We start from the raw sequence: 17,491 nt of genomic DNA, 5'->3' as shown, positions 1-17,491 counted from the left end.
TAGTACAGTTTTACCATTATATTTTGATTTTAAATTTAAAAGGCAAAATAAATTATATCTATAATACTCACCTTTTCAGAATGCTTTCCGCAGTTTGTCTTCCCTTTTCCACTGCCTTTGGCCCTATCACTGGGCAGACAGCTGTAGCTCTAAAACCATCCAGGTAAGTGGCATTTACCTAGTAATTAAGGGTTATAAAATGAATTGAGGGATTTCTCATAGTTTACTGTAAAAGATTTTTTTTCACTAGATATTTTTTTCCTGCATTTTCCTCCACCCTTCAAACACTTCTAGTCTATTAGCATGCCCCTCCACTCACCAAAGCTATACATATTTAGATCTTTCCTCAGAGGTCACATAATAAAGGCTAAGTTTTTGTTTTGGGTTTTCATGGGGAGCGGAGAGGGAGGGGAAGAGTATGTAAGCAAGACGTCTGTCCATCCATTATAATGGTATCTGAGATTCTGAATAAACAAAATGTTCTTCAAAACTAATACATAAATATATAAACAAGTCTTACTAATGTCATATTGAGTTTTCAGAACATTAAGTAAGGCCTCTCTTTTTAAATGATATTTATCATTTTAATTACAGTATATATTCTAAAAATGTCTCTAAACAAGTATATTTTAAATGGCTTATTGACAATTATTTTAGTACTATTTTAATGTCCTGTAATACATGAAAAAGAGAGTGCATATTTTAATCAAATTTTCTTTATCTAAAATATTTTGTATTTAAATTATTGGCTGGCTCATTCAAATGTGGAATTAAATGATTCTGACACTATCCTGATATGAAATGTAATAATTTGTTTATCCAGTGTCATTTTTAGAACATATTTATTCTTTTAAAAACAATATATTTTTAAATCAAAATAGGCAATGATTGGTCCACAATGAAGAATACTAGCTACTGAAATCTGATTCTGGAAAACAAAGCAATCTGAGTTCTACCAGTGAACAATTACTTATTTTTAAAGTATTCTTAAAGTTCAAAAACAACTAAAACATTGTTCCCCCCAAACTTGAGGATAAAGTTTGCTCCCAGGCACAGACCACACAGAACGAGATTTTTTATTCTAACATTATGTAATTAGAAATCTTGATCTAATAGACAAAAGACTGAAAAAATATACAAGGCAGACAGAAGGTGGAAACTATGTTTATCAAAAATGAAGACATCGTTAATTAGGTGAATGTTATGGTGAATCCAGTTATAGAGTATGTAGTTAACACTGTGATAATTAAGGACAAAATATATTCCTTTATAAAGCAGATATAAAGATGATTATTAGAAAAAATAATGCATGAGTGGAAAACTTAAGGATTGTTTGTGCACCTGAGAAAAATGAAATAGAAGCTATTCATTTATCTGAAAAAGAAATAGTAATATATTCCAACCCAATGACTTTAGAGATTACTTTGTCTTCTGCACTGAGGTCACCTGTGACCAAAACCATACCTCCATCTTCTTTGAAAACAATACTGCTTATTTTTTAAATCTTAAATAAACTTTATAAACACTACCTTTAGATATTTTTATTATATTAAAAAAAATTAAAAAACAAACTTTCAAACTGGTAGAAATATTTTAAATGTAATCACTGGACTTTTAAAAAGATATATCTGAGCTATAGTTTATCACACAAACAATAATGTCAGTATATTTATAAATCTTCCCTAAAAAAGAATTTACAAGTTTTAAATGGATCCAGTCAAATCAACTCTGCTTTGCTATCTAACTATTAAGAGCAGTTTTAATTTATGGATCCAATCTTGTTCCCACGGAAAGTCAGTTGAAGTTTCGCTACTGGATTAAATGGGATTAGCCTTGCCCTATTTGTACTTTGATGGAGTTGCCTCAATTGCAGGGAGTAAAGACTATAACAACACATAATAAAAAAAAAAGCTTTGCACTTATGTAGCATCTTCCAATAGGGGGGTATCAAAAGACTTTACAAACATTAATTCATTAATCTTTCACAGCACCCTTATCAAACTGTAAAGAATTATCTTGATATAAGTGATCATGCAGTGTTTTGTCTTTGAGAATCATGTGCTTAATATGTTTCACATTGAAGCAAGACAAAAAATGACAACTATAATAAAAATATGATTTTGTGACAGAAAGCAGAATTTTATAATAAAGAACCATCTCAATCTAAATTACTATGGTGTACTGTGGGCTTCCCCCAAGACTTATAACATAACCTCAATTTTGTATATAGCAATTTCACTTACGTGTGTTAATATACTAGATGTGGAAAAATAAGGGTTTCATCTGGTAGTAGTATTGCCTTTTTCTCCAAAATACCAACATTTCATAAATCAAGAACATTTCATTCTATATAATTATCAAAGCAATAAGAAAAGAACCTTATAAAACGTTGAAGGATATGATCCTTTTGCTCCGTGAATTTTCACTGCCCCACCTTCAATACCTACAATGGTTAAAAAACATCTATTTTAATTACTTCAATATAATTTCTGAGAAAGTACTATCAATTCACCTTATGTGACAATACAAAACAAAAATGTTACTGATACTCCTATCATCAAGATCCATGCAAAAGAGGAAGTCTTCTATTGAACAGTCACATCTGCATTAGCAACTCAAGCATCAAATCTATGGAGTATAATTCCAAGGACTATCTTCAATTTACCTTTTAACATAACTGTTGAAATATTTACACACAGAATATTTGAATATGTAACACGACACGGCCTTAGGACTCATGTGTTGTCTTCTGCTCAAATGCAAGTGATGACACACATCTACAATTCTCAGCAAATTCAAGGATTGAAGCTTTTTTTTAAAAAAAAAATTCATAAGCTTTTGACACTCAGCAGCATATTAAGGTGAAATTCTTGGATCTTTGGGATTGTGACCCGATCCCTTCCCCTGACTGAGGAGGCCTTCAGAGAAAGGGTGTTGGAAAGAGAGCAGCAGGACGCAATGTACCACACCACTGACTGCAGTTGGCTAGAGTGGGTTGGGCTGTCTCACTTGGGAAGACTGGGAAGAATTAATGTTAGGAGAAAGACCAGAGTCTGTCTGGAGAAACATGGTAAGGAAATGTGTCCTGGCTGGAGCTGGATGGCAAAAGTTGTATAGATGTAGGCCCTATGTAGCCTTAATCTTTTTGTTGATAACAGTAACAAGATAATCCAGAGAACATTTCAGGGCAAAAAAACGTACTTGACGATGCACATCATAACACAAGCGAGGAATCAGTCAAAGCACTGCCTGTCTAGTCTTAGGGCTTGATCCTGTACCCACTGAAGTCAACAGCATTGTTCCCATTGACTTCAGTAATGCAGGATCAGAGTCTTACTCAAATATATTTTGTATAAACCTACCTACATCTAAATAAGATGCAGTTTATCTCTAACAAATCCATGCCTGTGAATATTTAGCAAAATATGAAAGCGATCATACAAATACTCTGAACTTTGTAAAGACCAAAAATAAAAGAGAACTTCTTCAGACATTTTCTGAAGAATGAAAATTTACAATTATCTTAAATGTCATTGTCAAAACTACAACAGCAAGGTTCATTTAGTGTTAATTTAAATTGCCCCTCTGCTATTTTAGAATATCTCTACAATCAGATGGAAGATTTGCAGGGTTTTTACATGAGATGAAAAAGAAATGCATGACATCCATCAACAAAAAGAAAACAGAAAGAAAATCTTATAGTTCAAGCGTGTATTGTAACTAATCCTGCAGTACAACAAAATCAGCAATGTGAACATCAAAAATAGATAGCCTGCCCTGTTCCTTCTGGTGTACGTGTCAAAGCACTTAAAACTAAAAGTATTTAAGAAATCTGCCTATCTTCCATCTGTTATATTTCTAAGAGGAGGACTAACTGAAAGTTCATGTGAAAGTTCATTTTAAGTTCAAACGTGTCATATCGGGTCATTTACAAGCTAAAAGTTCATTGGAAGGTTAAGGTTCTCTTTTTTAAAAAGACTAGTGGCTAAAAGCAACAAGCTGGCCTTATCAGACTACTTGTCATTTGATTATGTTGCATGAGCAGAAGGTTCACTGTACAATTTTTAGATAGAAATGTTTTGCTTAAAAATAAGGCTTATATGAAGTTTAGGATTTTATCCTAATAAGTTTTAAGTTAGAGTTTTAATTGTTTTCGGTTTTATAAGGGAACTAGATTCCCATATTGGATAAGATCCATAAAAAGCAAATTCCTTTTCACACTGATTTGTCTATAAAACATGGGGACTAAGAACTAAGAGATGTCAAGTTACTCTAAATGAGCAGTTTAGCAAGGTGGCTTGTCCAAACTTCTGATCTTGAAGTCTAATACACAACTTTGGGCCTGATATTAAAGTATTTTGGAGGGTGGAGCAGTGGGATTTCTGTAACAGCTGTTCTCTAGCTGAGAAATTTTACCCTTTTAAAGATGACACAGTCAAGAGGCTAAAAAACAAATGTTTATCATGTGTTGTCTTAAGCAGAGTAGTGGCTACCCATTTCCACTAGAGAGAGAGAGACTGTGTGTGTGTTGTGGTGGCAGCCGGGGTGAGGGGACTGCATCAGTAACTAGTAACAAAAGGAGGGTGAGCTGCATTAAAATGTAGTGAAGTCTAATGGAGAGGGGGAGCACTTCCTGAAAGTCACAGCAAAAATATTTTTAAGTGCTACAGAAATACATGATTTATTAAACTAGGTAATTATTATCTATGTATTTTAATAAAGAAAAAAAATTAGGTTACTCAAAAATCTGCTGAACTGGTCACAGCTAATCTAAATGTCCAAAAAATGGCACAAAGCAAAGCAATCTGGATATCCTTATGAGACAGCCAATTCTAATATCAGGCTTCAAAAGAACAGACTTAACAAGTAAAGTTACATGGAAAAAATGGAAACTACAGTAACCACTTTAGTCTGCCAACATAACTTACTGAATAGATTTCCTCAATATAAGGGTCCTCTGCCTGCAACAGCCACTAACCTGGAATTTCAGTAATGGAAACTTGAGAAAAGTCGCATGTGACATCTGGTAAGAGATAACACTGAGGATTGCCAATTTCATACACCAACTGTTCAGCCACCGTGCCAAAAGAGATTAGGCCTCCTGTGTCAGGTGGTTTGGATAGAGTAAAGCATCCATCAGAAGAACATTCTACTACGGGAAACCCCATGTTATGCCTAAAGAATGAAAAACATTAAAAATGTTAAGAGTTCAGAATAAAAGAAAAATATTAATTACTTCATAAATAACTAACACATACCAACATTTTTATAGAAGCAACTAAATTAAATATTAGCCAATAAGATACAGCACAGAGCCTTTGTAGACACAAACTGAAGAAAATACTGAATAAACTGTCAAGACAATCAACTAACTGTGTTACCTGCGATAAGACAGGAAAGACCACACACTTATATAAATTATGTTGCCCAGTAATAAAATGTAGAAGTAATCATAGAAAGAATCCCCAAAGACCCCAACAATGACTAAAAGAGGGGCGAAGGAGTCGCCATAGACTACGACACTAAACTAAACTATGCCATAGACTACAGCAGTGGTTGAAGAGGTGGGAGGAGAATCAGAGGAGTAAAGACTCATGAAAACCCAAGGAAGAGGTAGAACACAGAAAGAAGGTTGTAACCAACAGTTCTGAAAGTAGACAGGCAGATACAGGAAATCAGAATGGAAAACCGGCCCTACAACTTGGCCATGAGGTCACTGGCAATTTATTAGAGCAGGTAAAGTGGAATGGAGGGAGGAGAAAACAGAGCACTTAGGAGTGTACTAGAGGAGCGGTCAAAACAACAGAAGCAGACTGGGTTCAAGGATCTTGAAGGCAAAGGGATGTAGGGAGATTGGATTAATTACATCTTTTGAAGATACCTTTGTGGACTTTGTAATAAATAATAAATGGAAAATCAGAAAACTGAAAGTATTTAAAGAAACACATAAATCATAATTCAGTGCAGTAAAATAGTAAAACCCAGATGGGTAAGAGAAAACAGTGAGGCAAAATAAGGAGAAGAGCAGTACGACAAAGAGAGAAACAGAAGATTTTCATAAAAAACAACGTAATTTCACAGGGAAAATATTGGGAAAATGATAAACAAGAAGTAATAAATACAGTTTCAACACTGCTAAAATGTGGTTGACTTTTCATGAGCATCTGGACAAACTCTTGAATACAGTAGAATCTCAGAGTTATGAACACCTGGGGAATGGATGTTGTTTGTAACTCTGATATATTTGAAACTCTGAACAAAACATTACGGTTATTCACAGTACTGTACTTTATTTGTCCCTTTTGGGGGGGGGGGGGGAGGTCTCAGTTGCTGCCTGACTGAATACTTTCAGTTCCAAATGAGGTGTGTGGTTGACCGGTCAGTTTGTAACTCTGGTGTTCTTAACTCTGAGGTTCTACTGCAGTTGCTTTCCCAGTTTTAAAGGCTTATCTTTCTGTTTCAAAGAACTTCTCTGAGTAGAAGCAATGATCAAAAAAGACACTTAAAACAAAACCAAAATGTTATAACTTCTAAAGAGGCCACCTGGCTCAACTCCTCTCATAAGAAGGTGGAGATCAGTCCAAGAAAAATTTTCCAGAGAGAGGAGAACAACAAATGGTGACATAAGAGGAGCTAAGGAGCTATATAGTCCCCCAAGCTTCTTTCTCGGGGCTTGCTTTTGATAAAGGCTCAGCATCACAATTCTCATTGAAATCAGTGATCATCAAGCTCTAAATGCATACTTAAAATTGTTTTGCCTTTGGAACAGTCCTCCTAACTATGTTCTTGTTCTAATATAGGCAGTGTGCTCCACACAACAAAATTAGTTACAGAAAAGTTAGATGCACGAAGTCTGGAGAACAGATATACATGAAGTTTTAAGGGAAGTAAGCAAAGAAACCAGTGAACTCTTAATTGACATTTGTAAAAGTTCACAGGAGTTTGGAGAGATTCCTTAGCATGGGGAATCTGCAAACATAATTCCATTCTTTAAATAAAGGATTAAGAGACAAGTTCTGTGACTATAGATCAGCAAGGATTGTTCATAGTGCTGGAGGAAACTTAGAAAAGCCCACCATGAATTCAAACAGAAGAGGTAATACTTCATTAATCTGGTCTTTGAAGCTATTTTAGCCATAAAAGATAAGGGAAATTCACTGAACATGGTGCACTGAGATATTGAGAAGTTATGTGATATGGTCTTAGATCAGAAAATAATGGAAACGGAAATTAAATAACTTTTAACACTTACTTAGCACTTTATAATGTACTGTAAAAAACACAAACATTAACCTCACAACATTGCTATGAGGCTGTGCACTACCACATGTAATTATCTCAAACTGCAAGTAGGGGAAACAGACACAAAGGAAGGCAAAGTGACTTGTCTAAGGCCACACAGCAAGAGAGTAGCAAAATCAGAACTAGAACACAGGAGCTCTTGGCTCCTGCTCCATGCTTACTTCACTGGACCATGCTGCCTCTATGTGCTGAATAGAACAAAAGCTTAAAGCAGTAATGCAAACATCTTGCCTGTGGCTTGGATCTAGCCTTCTTGAGGCACCCAGGCAAATCCTAATTCTGCAGAATGGAAGTTTTCATTTCCTCTGAGATCTCCTACTAACCTAGCCAGACACAGCCACAAGATTAGCAGGAGCAGGGCAAGGAGGAACTGGAACATCCCAGCTTCAACCATCCTACCACCACAGCACCAATTACTTATGAGCCCTACTGTGCACATGGAAATAGTGATCTTCCCACACTTCAGCCTAATCTGGCCAATTTCAGATGAACATTAAAGGCAACTCTTCAACCCCAGGACTGTATTGCTGATGAAATTCAACTTTCCGCTCTAAACCACTGAGACACTGAAGCTTGTCAAAAAGAAAAGTTTGCAAAAAATTAACATTGAACAAATTGCATTTTTCCCCTACAAACTTCATTCTCAAAAACAGCTGAACCATTTTTGCTCAAACGTGCAAAAAACAAAAACAACAAAAAGCCCACCCTGAGGCAGAGACAAAGCACTAAAAATTTCACTCACAAGGTTAAATATCTGACAAAGTCACACAACTAAAAACAGCATTACAATGAAAAATGTCAGGCAATCTAATAGCAGTTATTACCATTCAAGCCCTTCAAAACATAAGAGAAAGGGAAAAAGTTTTGTGAGGGCTGTAAATGGCCCTTCCACTTGTTCACTCAAAGTCACGTTTTTGAAGGCTTTTAGCCTGGACCCTGTTTAACATGAGAAGGTTGTCAGACAAGGTTAGACATGTATCCCTTTTGCTTCAATGGAGGGATGATATAACTTTTGTGAATATCTATGTAGAAGTTACACATCAAAAAGTGGAGCACTATGCATTGAAAATGCTTGTTGGGGCAGAAGCTAAAGTATCTCTTGGTGACTCTCCCTGATTATATCTTCAGTAATCTCCGGGAGGTTTGTTTTTCATATTCTGAAGTTTTGGAAAGATAAGGACATGATACATTTCAGTATTTCCACAAAGAATATTGATCTCTTTGTGAAGAGAGCCAAGATCCAAAATGGACTACCTGCCATTGTCTCCCTTTGTACCACAAAGTCTTGTCTCCTTCAATAAAAGTGTCTCTCCACAGAACTGGTTCAAGGATTCCAAAGTGTAGAACATGGACTGTTGTACCCTTCGCCATCTAAGAAGGTTGCATTGATAGTGTTAGTTGATTTTAATTTACTTTGCACCATTTTTCTGAGATGATTCACTCCCAGATGTGGGTCCACCTGTAAACACCTCACTTTTCACATGTGGTCACTAATTGTGTGTTCGTCTTTTTATAGGTCCTGACTTGAGACCGTGGGGTCTGATTTGCAGAACCGCTAGGCACTTGTATAGCTGCAACTGAATGTGCTTTGAACATACTAAGTGTTGTATAACGAAAAGTACTCTGAAAAATCAAATTGGACACCCAAAATTAGTGGAAACTTTTGCATTTAATCTCTCTATGCCTCAATTCACCAAAGATATAATGGAGACAATGCCCGCTCATTTCTCAGGGGAGCTGTGAAAATGAATTCATTAATGTTTGTGAAGCACTCAGATACTATAATGATGAGCACAAGAGGAAAGCTTATAAAGGAAATTAATAATTCTGTCTTCAGAGCCATGTTTGAATAGTGTCATTAAATAAGGCGTTCACATATTGAAAAGAAAACAAAATATTGAATAGCTGCTCATTAAGTGAGCATCATCCAATCTGTACACTGAATGAAATGGGCCCTGTGGGAAAACAATACGTGATCATGTAATAAAAGACTGTATCACAAATGCATAGGCACAAAGGGGTTGAATTAAGGTTACACAGATAACCTTAATTCTGGCATTTCCTAACTTTTGAGCGCTTGACTTTGCAACCCTTAATAATGTCCTTTTAATGTTTTAAGAGTGGTTTCAATGTAATTTCCTCAGTTTTTAAAAAAGGAAACAGAAATTCCATTACGTAGCATCATGTTAAGAGCCACATAGTTCATCCACAGTACCAAACTCAGCCACTTGAACTAAAGCAATAACTGATCAAAGCAGTAAGTTGTAGGGCTTCTGTTTTTCAGTGTTTATTAATTTCATTTTCAGGGTTTATTTTTATCAATTTTTGAGCTTCATGTAGATATCCAAAAATCTGGGGCTGGGTTTTTCAGAGCTCTCTCTTTGTATATGCTGTAATGAGTAATGTACATTATTCATTACACTAGTGTATATAAACATGAGTACTCTCTTTGTAACGCTCTCTATAGAATTTTAATGTATTACTGTTTCACACAGCACTACATTAAAGCGGACTAGGGAACCTTCAGTGTGCACCAGCAGGGTCTACATGAACCAATAAATATGTAACAGGTCAGTGGGCTTTAGAAATCACATCCCCATAGTTGGCATTACGGCTCTGTGTGGACAAGCCCTTCCATACAAGTAACCATTTCCAATGTTTTTCCAATATTAACTGAATAAATGCTAATTTCTTTTTTTTTATTCAAGGCTATTTTATTGGTTAAAACCAAAAACAAAAAGCCCCAGAAGTTGCTGTCCTCTAGTCAGCACTAGAAACGCTTTGTCAGCGGATTTCACAGATGATACTTGCTGGCAGCAGGGGAATGCTGAGATTCAGGAATCCTGGGTTCCATTTCAGGTTCTAGATGGGATTTTGCTCTGATGGCAACAGACTTCTTCGTATTCCCCACAAGTGTGATCTCCTCTACCCTTTCCCCTCTAACCTGTCCCTGTCCCAATCCTGTCTCTACCTCATCACTGGTTCCTTGTCCCAGTCCCATTTTCCCCACCTAGTCAACCACAGTTTCCACTCCTCAGGCTTCTGATCCCAGTCCCAGTGTCCATGCCCAGTAAATCCTAATCTCAGCCCTTCCAGACTCCTTATCCCAGTCTCTCCCACACCCACTGTTCTGGCCTGGTCAGTCCCTCCAGTCCCAGTTCCCTCCACCATTTGCTGATCTGTCTCCCTCTCCCCCACTCATATTCTCCATGCCCATCTCCTCGCAGTCTCCCTCCCCAGGCTTCTCATCCAACCTCACTGCCCTCACCTCCTTCCACTTCTCGTCCCCATGTCTTTGCCCAGTCCCAGTTCTTCCCCTGCATCCAAGCTTGTCAAATCTGTCTCAATTCCTTCCACCTCACAGATTTCCAGTTCTAGGCTCCTTGCCCCACCAATCCCCATCTCTGCCCCCTGATCCAAAATCCAATCTCTGCCACCCAGGTACCTGATCCCAGTCTACTATTAAGCACTAATTCCATGCTACCAACAGTCAGCAGTAGTATCATAAAAATACCATGATTTTAGATAGCCATATATAGGTACATAAATATTCACAGATACATATACCCATACATAATGTGTGTGTATACATACACACACCGACGTAAGTTAATTATACCTACATACATATACATGTGTGTACATGTACATATCATGGAGTTTTATATATTTGAAACATCTTTTCCTTTTTTATTAAAATCACGCTCCTCTGTTATTTAGCATTAAAAACTCCCAGAAACAAAGATCTACTAGCATTTTTACAGGAAACAGAATTTTCTTTGGCTCACTTTAGATAACAAAGCTCTTTTGGAATCCAGTTACATAGGATTTTTAAGCAATTTCATGGTACTGCAGGATACAAGGGGATATGCCAGTAAGTACGATTAGTTTTATAATGTTATAAGCTGAACAGAACATTTTGTTACCACAAACACTAACTCTCACTTGATTTTCAAGCTAAACTGTACAATCATTAGGATTATTATGTGTAGGAGAACACTATCATTAATGAACAAAGGTCTGAAAAGAAAGTATCTGCCCCTGCAAGGTGCTAACTCCTGAGGTACTGAATGCTCTCTCTTGAATGGGAGTTGGAGGCATTATGTAATTCACAGAAGGGGTTTAGCACCTTGCAGGATCAAACCCAGATTAAGAAACATATTTTGCAACCGAAGCAGCATAGCAGCCTGGGTGATCCAACTGAAGGACTGACATAGCAGTTATGAAGTATACAATTGCCATTATCAAAGAACACAGTGAGAAGACAACAGACAGAAGAGAACCGAGAATAATACCAGATCATTCTAAAAAGTAGAAAATAAAAATATATTTTACAGAAAACAATACCAAGGACAACAAACATGCAGATAAATGTCCCACAGCTGCATTTATCAAAATCAATGACAAGACTCCATTTGGAGCATGACAGGCCCTATGTAGTCAGGAAAGATAACAGAAATATGGAGGTTGTGTATCTTAAAGAGGAAATATGACAAAATACACAGGAAAAAGCTCAGAGTAAAAAAATGGGCCTAATGGCTACACACAAAGACATTTATATCAGTATTACAGTTCCCTACCAGTCTGGAATAGTATGCCAGTCTGTGAATATTCCACCTGTACACTGAGCACCACATTCAATGAGATGGCCTGCAAGACTGGAAAACAAAGAACACTCCAATGAGTAACTATATTGAAAAACAAGCTGACACTCAGGGCCGGCGCTTGCCTTTAAGCGGGCTAGGCAATCGCCTAGGGCGCCAGGATTATTGGTGGGCGGCGTTTTGCCAGAGGGGGCGGCAAGCGGCTCCTGTGGAGCTGCCGCAGTCGTGGCTGCGGACGGTCGGCTACTCCCGCAGCTCTGTTGGAGCTGCTGCAGTCGTGGCTGCGGAAGGTCGGCTGCTCACACGGCTCCGGTGGACCTCCCGCAGGCACGACTGCGGCAGCTCCACCGGAGCCGCGGGAGCAGCCAACTGTCCGCAGCCACGACTGCGGCAGCTCCACCAGAGCCGCGGGACCAGCGCACGGGGCGGCGAAACTGCCGTGCGTCTAGGGCACTAAAACCCCTAACGCCGGTCCTGCTGACACTTATTCACAAATATAACAGTACAGTATAACCATGGTTAAATAAGACTGAAGGGAACATGCTGGACACCTCCTTCATAGCTATTTGATGCAGTTTTATATATCAAGGCCAAGATTTTAAAAAATGACTAGTGATTTTGAGTGCCCAGCTTGGGACTCGGAGGCTTCCTACTGCACAGCTGGGAGCCTGGCAGACCTGGGAACCCCCAGCTAAAACCGGAGCTCCCAGGATATTTAGGGACCCTGCTCCATGACAGGGAATCCACTGGAGACTTTCCAGGAGTTGGGCAGCTGGCTGGCCTATTTTCTTTGGAATAGTCAAACCAAAAATGTTTCAATTTTTCCAAAACAAAAACCCTTCAGAATGTCTCTTCTGCGGGAAATTCTAACATTTCAAGTTTTCATACCAAATTAGGTTAAAAACTTTTTCAAAGTGTCAGAATTTTCTGCAGAACAGACATTCTGAGTTTTGAACAGATCTGTTGATGAGTCCACTGGAATTAGCTGAGTATCACTCTTTCATACATTTCAAAGCCAAAAGAGGGACCAGTCTGATTGTCTAGTCCAGGGGTCTCAAACTCAAACTCAATCTACCTTACGGTCAGTGCCAGTCCTCAAATCCTCCCAGCAGGCCAATAATGTCACTCATGCCACCCAGAACTCACTCCCCCAAACTCCACCCCCCATCTGCCTAAGGCTCTGGGAGGGAGTTGGGTGGGGGAGACGCAGGGGTGAGGGAGAGCACCTGGGGGCAGCAGGTGGGGCCAAGGGAGAGACCCGGCCCCAAAATTTCTGGAGCCCAGCGGTCCACATTAGGGAGGTTCTCGGGCCGCAGATGACCCCCGAGTTGGGACTTTGAGACCCCTGGTCTAGTCTGACCTCTTGTCTACCACAGGACATAGAACTTTACCCAGTAATACCTGCATCCAGCCCCATTACCTTATTGTCTATAAGACAAGGTTTCACTTTTTCACTTTTTCTTAAAATGGACACAAACCATCTATACAGTTTCTAAAGCATATTTTTAATTTTTCTTATTCTTTTATTAAAATTTAGGTTCCAAAGTTTCACAGAATGTTTACTTTTTTAAAGAGCTCATTTAATAAACTGTAGCATCCAAAACAAGTGTATTCAACAAAATGGCCACCCACGTAGTCTGTGTGTTGAAGCTCTTTAATAGCTCACTTAATTTTATTTTAAAAATCAAGACAATTTTATAACATTTTTAATAGTTATATCATTTACCTTCCAGCTGCTAGTAAGTCAAACTCATCCCTGTTCCGGCCAAACTAAAAAAAGAAATGCATATACATTATGTACACAAACACACAGGCTCCAAGAGATAATAAAATTAAGTGGATGCTCTGAGTAATAAAGCATTGGCAGCAGCCCAATCTTCCTTGAAAATCTGAAGGGATTTTTGTTAGTTTTAATTGTAAAGTGCATTAATAAATTAAAATTAACACAATACAAGTAATGAAATATTCAGCATTACTCATTTTTTTGTTTTAACAGAGAAGACAAGCCATATATGAAAAACCACATACAGGCTACTCTGTGGTTAGTAATGGCAACTTTTCGTGAGAGAAACTAAATAATTTTTATCTCACATATTTAAGTAAGTTATGGATAGAACTACTACTAATGACCTGAACTAAAAAAGCAAAAGTTTAGCTAGACATTGTAAGCATGCAGTCAAAGAAGTATAAGGTTTTAAAATGAACTATTAATCTTATATTCATACACACAGCTAGTAATATTTTAATATGCACCAAAAAGGAAAAAAAAAAAAAGATGTCAACATTCCAAGATATGTGGTCATAAAGGTATTATGTATATACAAGTGCTCAAAAAACACCACATATCCTGCCTTGTGTTATTTCTGTAGCTAAATTAATCTGAGAAACGTCACATTAAAATTCAACTTAAAAAAAAATTGTTTAACCCTAGAAAACAGACCAGCACAAGAAGAAAAAACTGCTCCCCAGCATTTTAGAAACAAAACAAAAAAGCACTTGTGCCACCTTGTGGCAAAGGACATTTTCCGTCTCACAGTCTTATGCATTATAATTTGAACACAGAAAAGATTAAGGGTGAAATCCTGGCCCCACTGAAATCAACACCAAAACTCACATTGGCTTTAATGGGGCCATGATTTCACCCAGTGTCTCTACTTTTTTGTACTTCAGATAAAACATTATTTGAACAATAAATCCCACATGGAACAAGAGAGCTCGCCATGACCAGATGCCTCTTGAATGCCCCCTATGGCCGGAGATCATTCTCTGGCACCCTGCCTGTGTTTACCCCTCTTCCGGTCCCCTCAATAATTCACTCAGTCTGAAGTTCAGCAAGTCACTCCCCTTCTGGGAGTACAATTTATTTAGTCCTCTCAACATACACTGGTCCTCCAGACTCCAACCTCAATTCATTGTCTCTCCCCTCTTAGGCCTGGTCTACACTGGGGTGGGAGTGGGGGAATTGATCTAAGATACGCAACTTCAGCTACGAGAATAGCACAGCTGAAATCGACGTATCTTAGATCGACTTAGAATCACTTACTTTGCATCCTTGCGGCATGGGAACGACGGCCGCCACTCCTCCGTCAACTTCGCTTCTGCCATGATGGAGTTTCGCCATGATGGAGTTGACGGCAGAGCAATCAGAGATCAATTTATCCGTGTCTACACTAGACGCGATAAAATCAATCCCCGATAGATCGATCACTACCCGCCAATCTGGCGGGTAGTGTAGACGTACCCTTAGGTACGGTGTCTCCAGCCCTTCTTTCCAGATCTAGGTCCCAATTCTCTCTGCCTCCACCCAGTAGGAATTTGGCCCTCCAAGGCCCAACGCTGATTCAAGCTTCCCCCCTGCACCACTTTGGTAGGGAGTTGAGTTCCAAACCTTCCTTCACAAAGCTGGGTCCGAATTCACATTCACTACCAGGCTTTACCTCGCTGGAGTTCAGCTTCCTAGCTCAGGCTACTACATTCTGCTGGTATTAGGGTCTTTCCTATAGGAGAAGCCTTTCTCACTTCCTACAGTCACTTTACAATTACCTGAGCTTCTAATTTCATTGCAACTATCTGCTGCCCTTTAAAGGGAATTACCTGATCCAACTCAGGTGTGCCTTTTTAGTAATCAGCGTTGACTAGCCCCATGCTTTCCAGGCCTTAAGGGGGGGCCTAAGGGGACCATTTTAACATATGTATTAAATGAAACTGAAAAGATGTCATGTGCCTTATGGCAAATTAACATGAATGTCAAACGACAAAGAAAAGGCCAAAAGCTACATGACCTCATTATTTTTATTGAAATGTAGATACTAAATTAAGAAGAAAAGTACTTGACAATGATTACTAACTGTTCATTCATATGTATTCACAATACTATGAAAAGAGGATTAAGCCCCCGTTATGAAAAACTGATTTATACTTACAGAATGAATGAGTGGTCCCAATACAATGCCACTGTCAACACATCTACCAGTCACAACAATATCAGCTCCAAGGTCAAGAGCCCTGCTTATTGGTCTTGCTCTAACATAACAAAAACAATATTTTTTGAGTATTTAATTCACACTTTTAAAATAACTATTCTTAAAATTTCTTTTAAAAATTAAATTTATGCCAGAGGTATCATATTACATCATACACACATCCTTTATGATATTAACTTAAAAACACCCATTCTAACTATCTGAATATGTTCACTATATAAAGGATCATTCATTAGAAACACAGGGCAAACTAATAAAGCTAGCCACCTAAATTTTTGCAGACAAAGTTGTCTTCACACACACTAAGAGCTATGTGTTATCTGGGGGTTCCATTTTTTTTTATTAACGACAATAATATTTAGCACTCTGATCTTCAGATTTCAAAGTGTTTTACAGAGAAGGGCAAGTATTACTTCACAGAGGGGAAAATTGCAAATGGCAACAAAAGGGAAAAATGATTAAGGTTACAGAACAGCTTCCATATGAGGAGAGATTAAAAAGGCTGGGACTGTTCAGTTTAGAAAAGAGATGACTAAACAGGGATATGGTAGAGATCCATAAAATCATGAATGGTGTGGAGAAAGTGAACAGGGAAATGTTGTTTACCCCTTCATATAACACAAAAAATAGTGATCACTGAATTAAATTAAAAGACAGTAGGTTTAAAACAAACACAAAGAAGTACTTCTCCACACAATGTACAGCTCACCTGAAGAACTCATTACCAGGGGATGTTGTGAAGGCCAAAAGTATAACTGGGCTAAAAAAAATTAGATAAGTTCATGGAGGAAAGGTCCATCAATGGCTATTAGCCAAGATGATCAGACAACCCCATGCACTAGGTCACCCTAAACCTCCGACTGCCAGAATCTGGGACTGGATGACAGAATAGATCACTCAAAAAATTGTCCTGTGATGCTCATTCCGTCTGAAGCATCTGGCACTGGCCACTGTCAGAAGACAGGATACTGGGCTAGATGTTATGTTATGTTCTACTACCTCGTGTATAGCATTTTTTATATATTGAGTGTCAATAAGTAAACAAGCCAAGAGAAATTTCAAAAGAAAATATTGACTGACAAACTAAAAGCAGCGAAGAGTCCTGTGGCACCTTATAGACTAACAGATGTATTGGAGCATGAGCTTTCGTGGGTGAATATCCACTTCGTCGGATATATAGCCACTTTGTTGGATGCATCCGACGAAGTGCGTATTCACCCACGAAAGCTCATGCTCCAATACGTCTGATAGTCTCTAAGGTGCCACAGGACTCATTGCTGCTTTTACAGATCCAGACTAATACAGCTACCCCCCGGAAACTAAGAGAGCTCTCTTTCAACATTTTTGTTCCATCTAGAAAAAATATGTATGCTACATTAAATACTTACCTATCTTTCCTTGAATACTTGAAAATTTTCCTAGACAGTAAGATGTGCAGTCATATAGTTTGCATACAAATCTGTGGAAACCATTTGTTTAAAGGGACCAAAAGAAAACTCCATTTTCACACAGTAGGAATGTGGATTTTTGCAGTAAGAAAATGTTTGAGAAGTTGAACAAATTAGCTATTTTTGTTTGGGAGTTTTTAAAAACAAAAACAAA

The 17,491-nt window shown here is 38.1% G+C and overlaps 1 protein-coding gene across 1 annotated transcript in view; it reads right to left on the bottom strand.

The window, feature by feature from the left end:
- Positions 1-17,491, bottom strand: part of LOC116824066 (uncharacterized) — a 108,051-nt gene that overhangs the window by 79,773 nt on the left and 10,787 nt on the right. Inside the window, exons 6-11 of the mRNA XM_075066744.1 lie at positions 15,830-15,929; positions 13,633-13,676; positions 11,883-11,960; positions 4,979-5,175; positions 2,379-2,443; positions 72-178 (exon numbers count right to left, since the gene is read on the bottom strand). Of these exons, the coding sequence (XP_074922845.1) occupies positions 72-178; positions 2,379-2,443; positions 4,979-5,175; positions 11,883-11,960; positions 13,633-13,676; positions 15,830-15,929 (591 nt within the window). The remainder of the gene's footprint in view (positions 1-71; positions 179-2,378; positions 2,444-4,978; positions 5,176-11,882; positions 11,961-13,632; positions 13,677-15,829; positions 15,930-17,491) is intronic.

This window comes from Chelonoidis abingdonii, chromosome 5, assembly GCF_003597395.2.
Source record: "Chelonoidis abingdonii isolate Lonesome George chromosome 5, CheloAbing_2.0, whole genome shotgun sequence".
NCBI classification, from domain to species: Eukaryota; Metazoa; Chordata; order Testudines; family Testudinidae; genus Chelonoidis; species Chelonoidis abingdonii.
The sequence above is the reverse complement of the archived record's forward strand: the minus strand, read 5'-3'. Positions and strand labels throughout refer to the sequence as shown.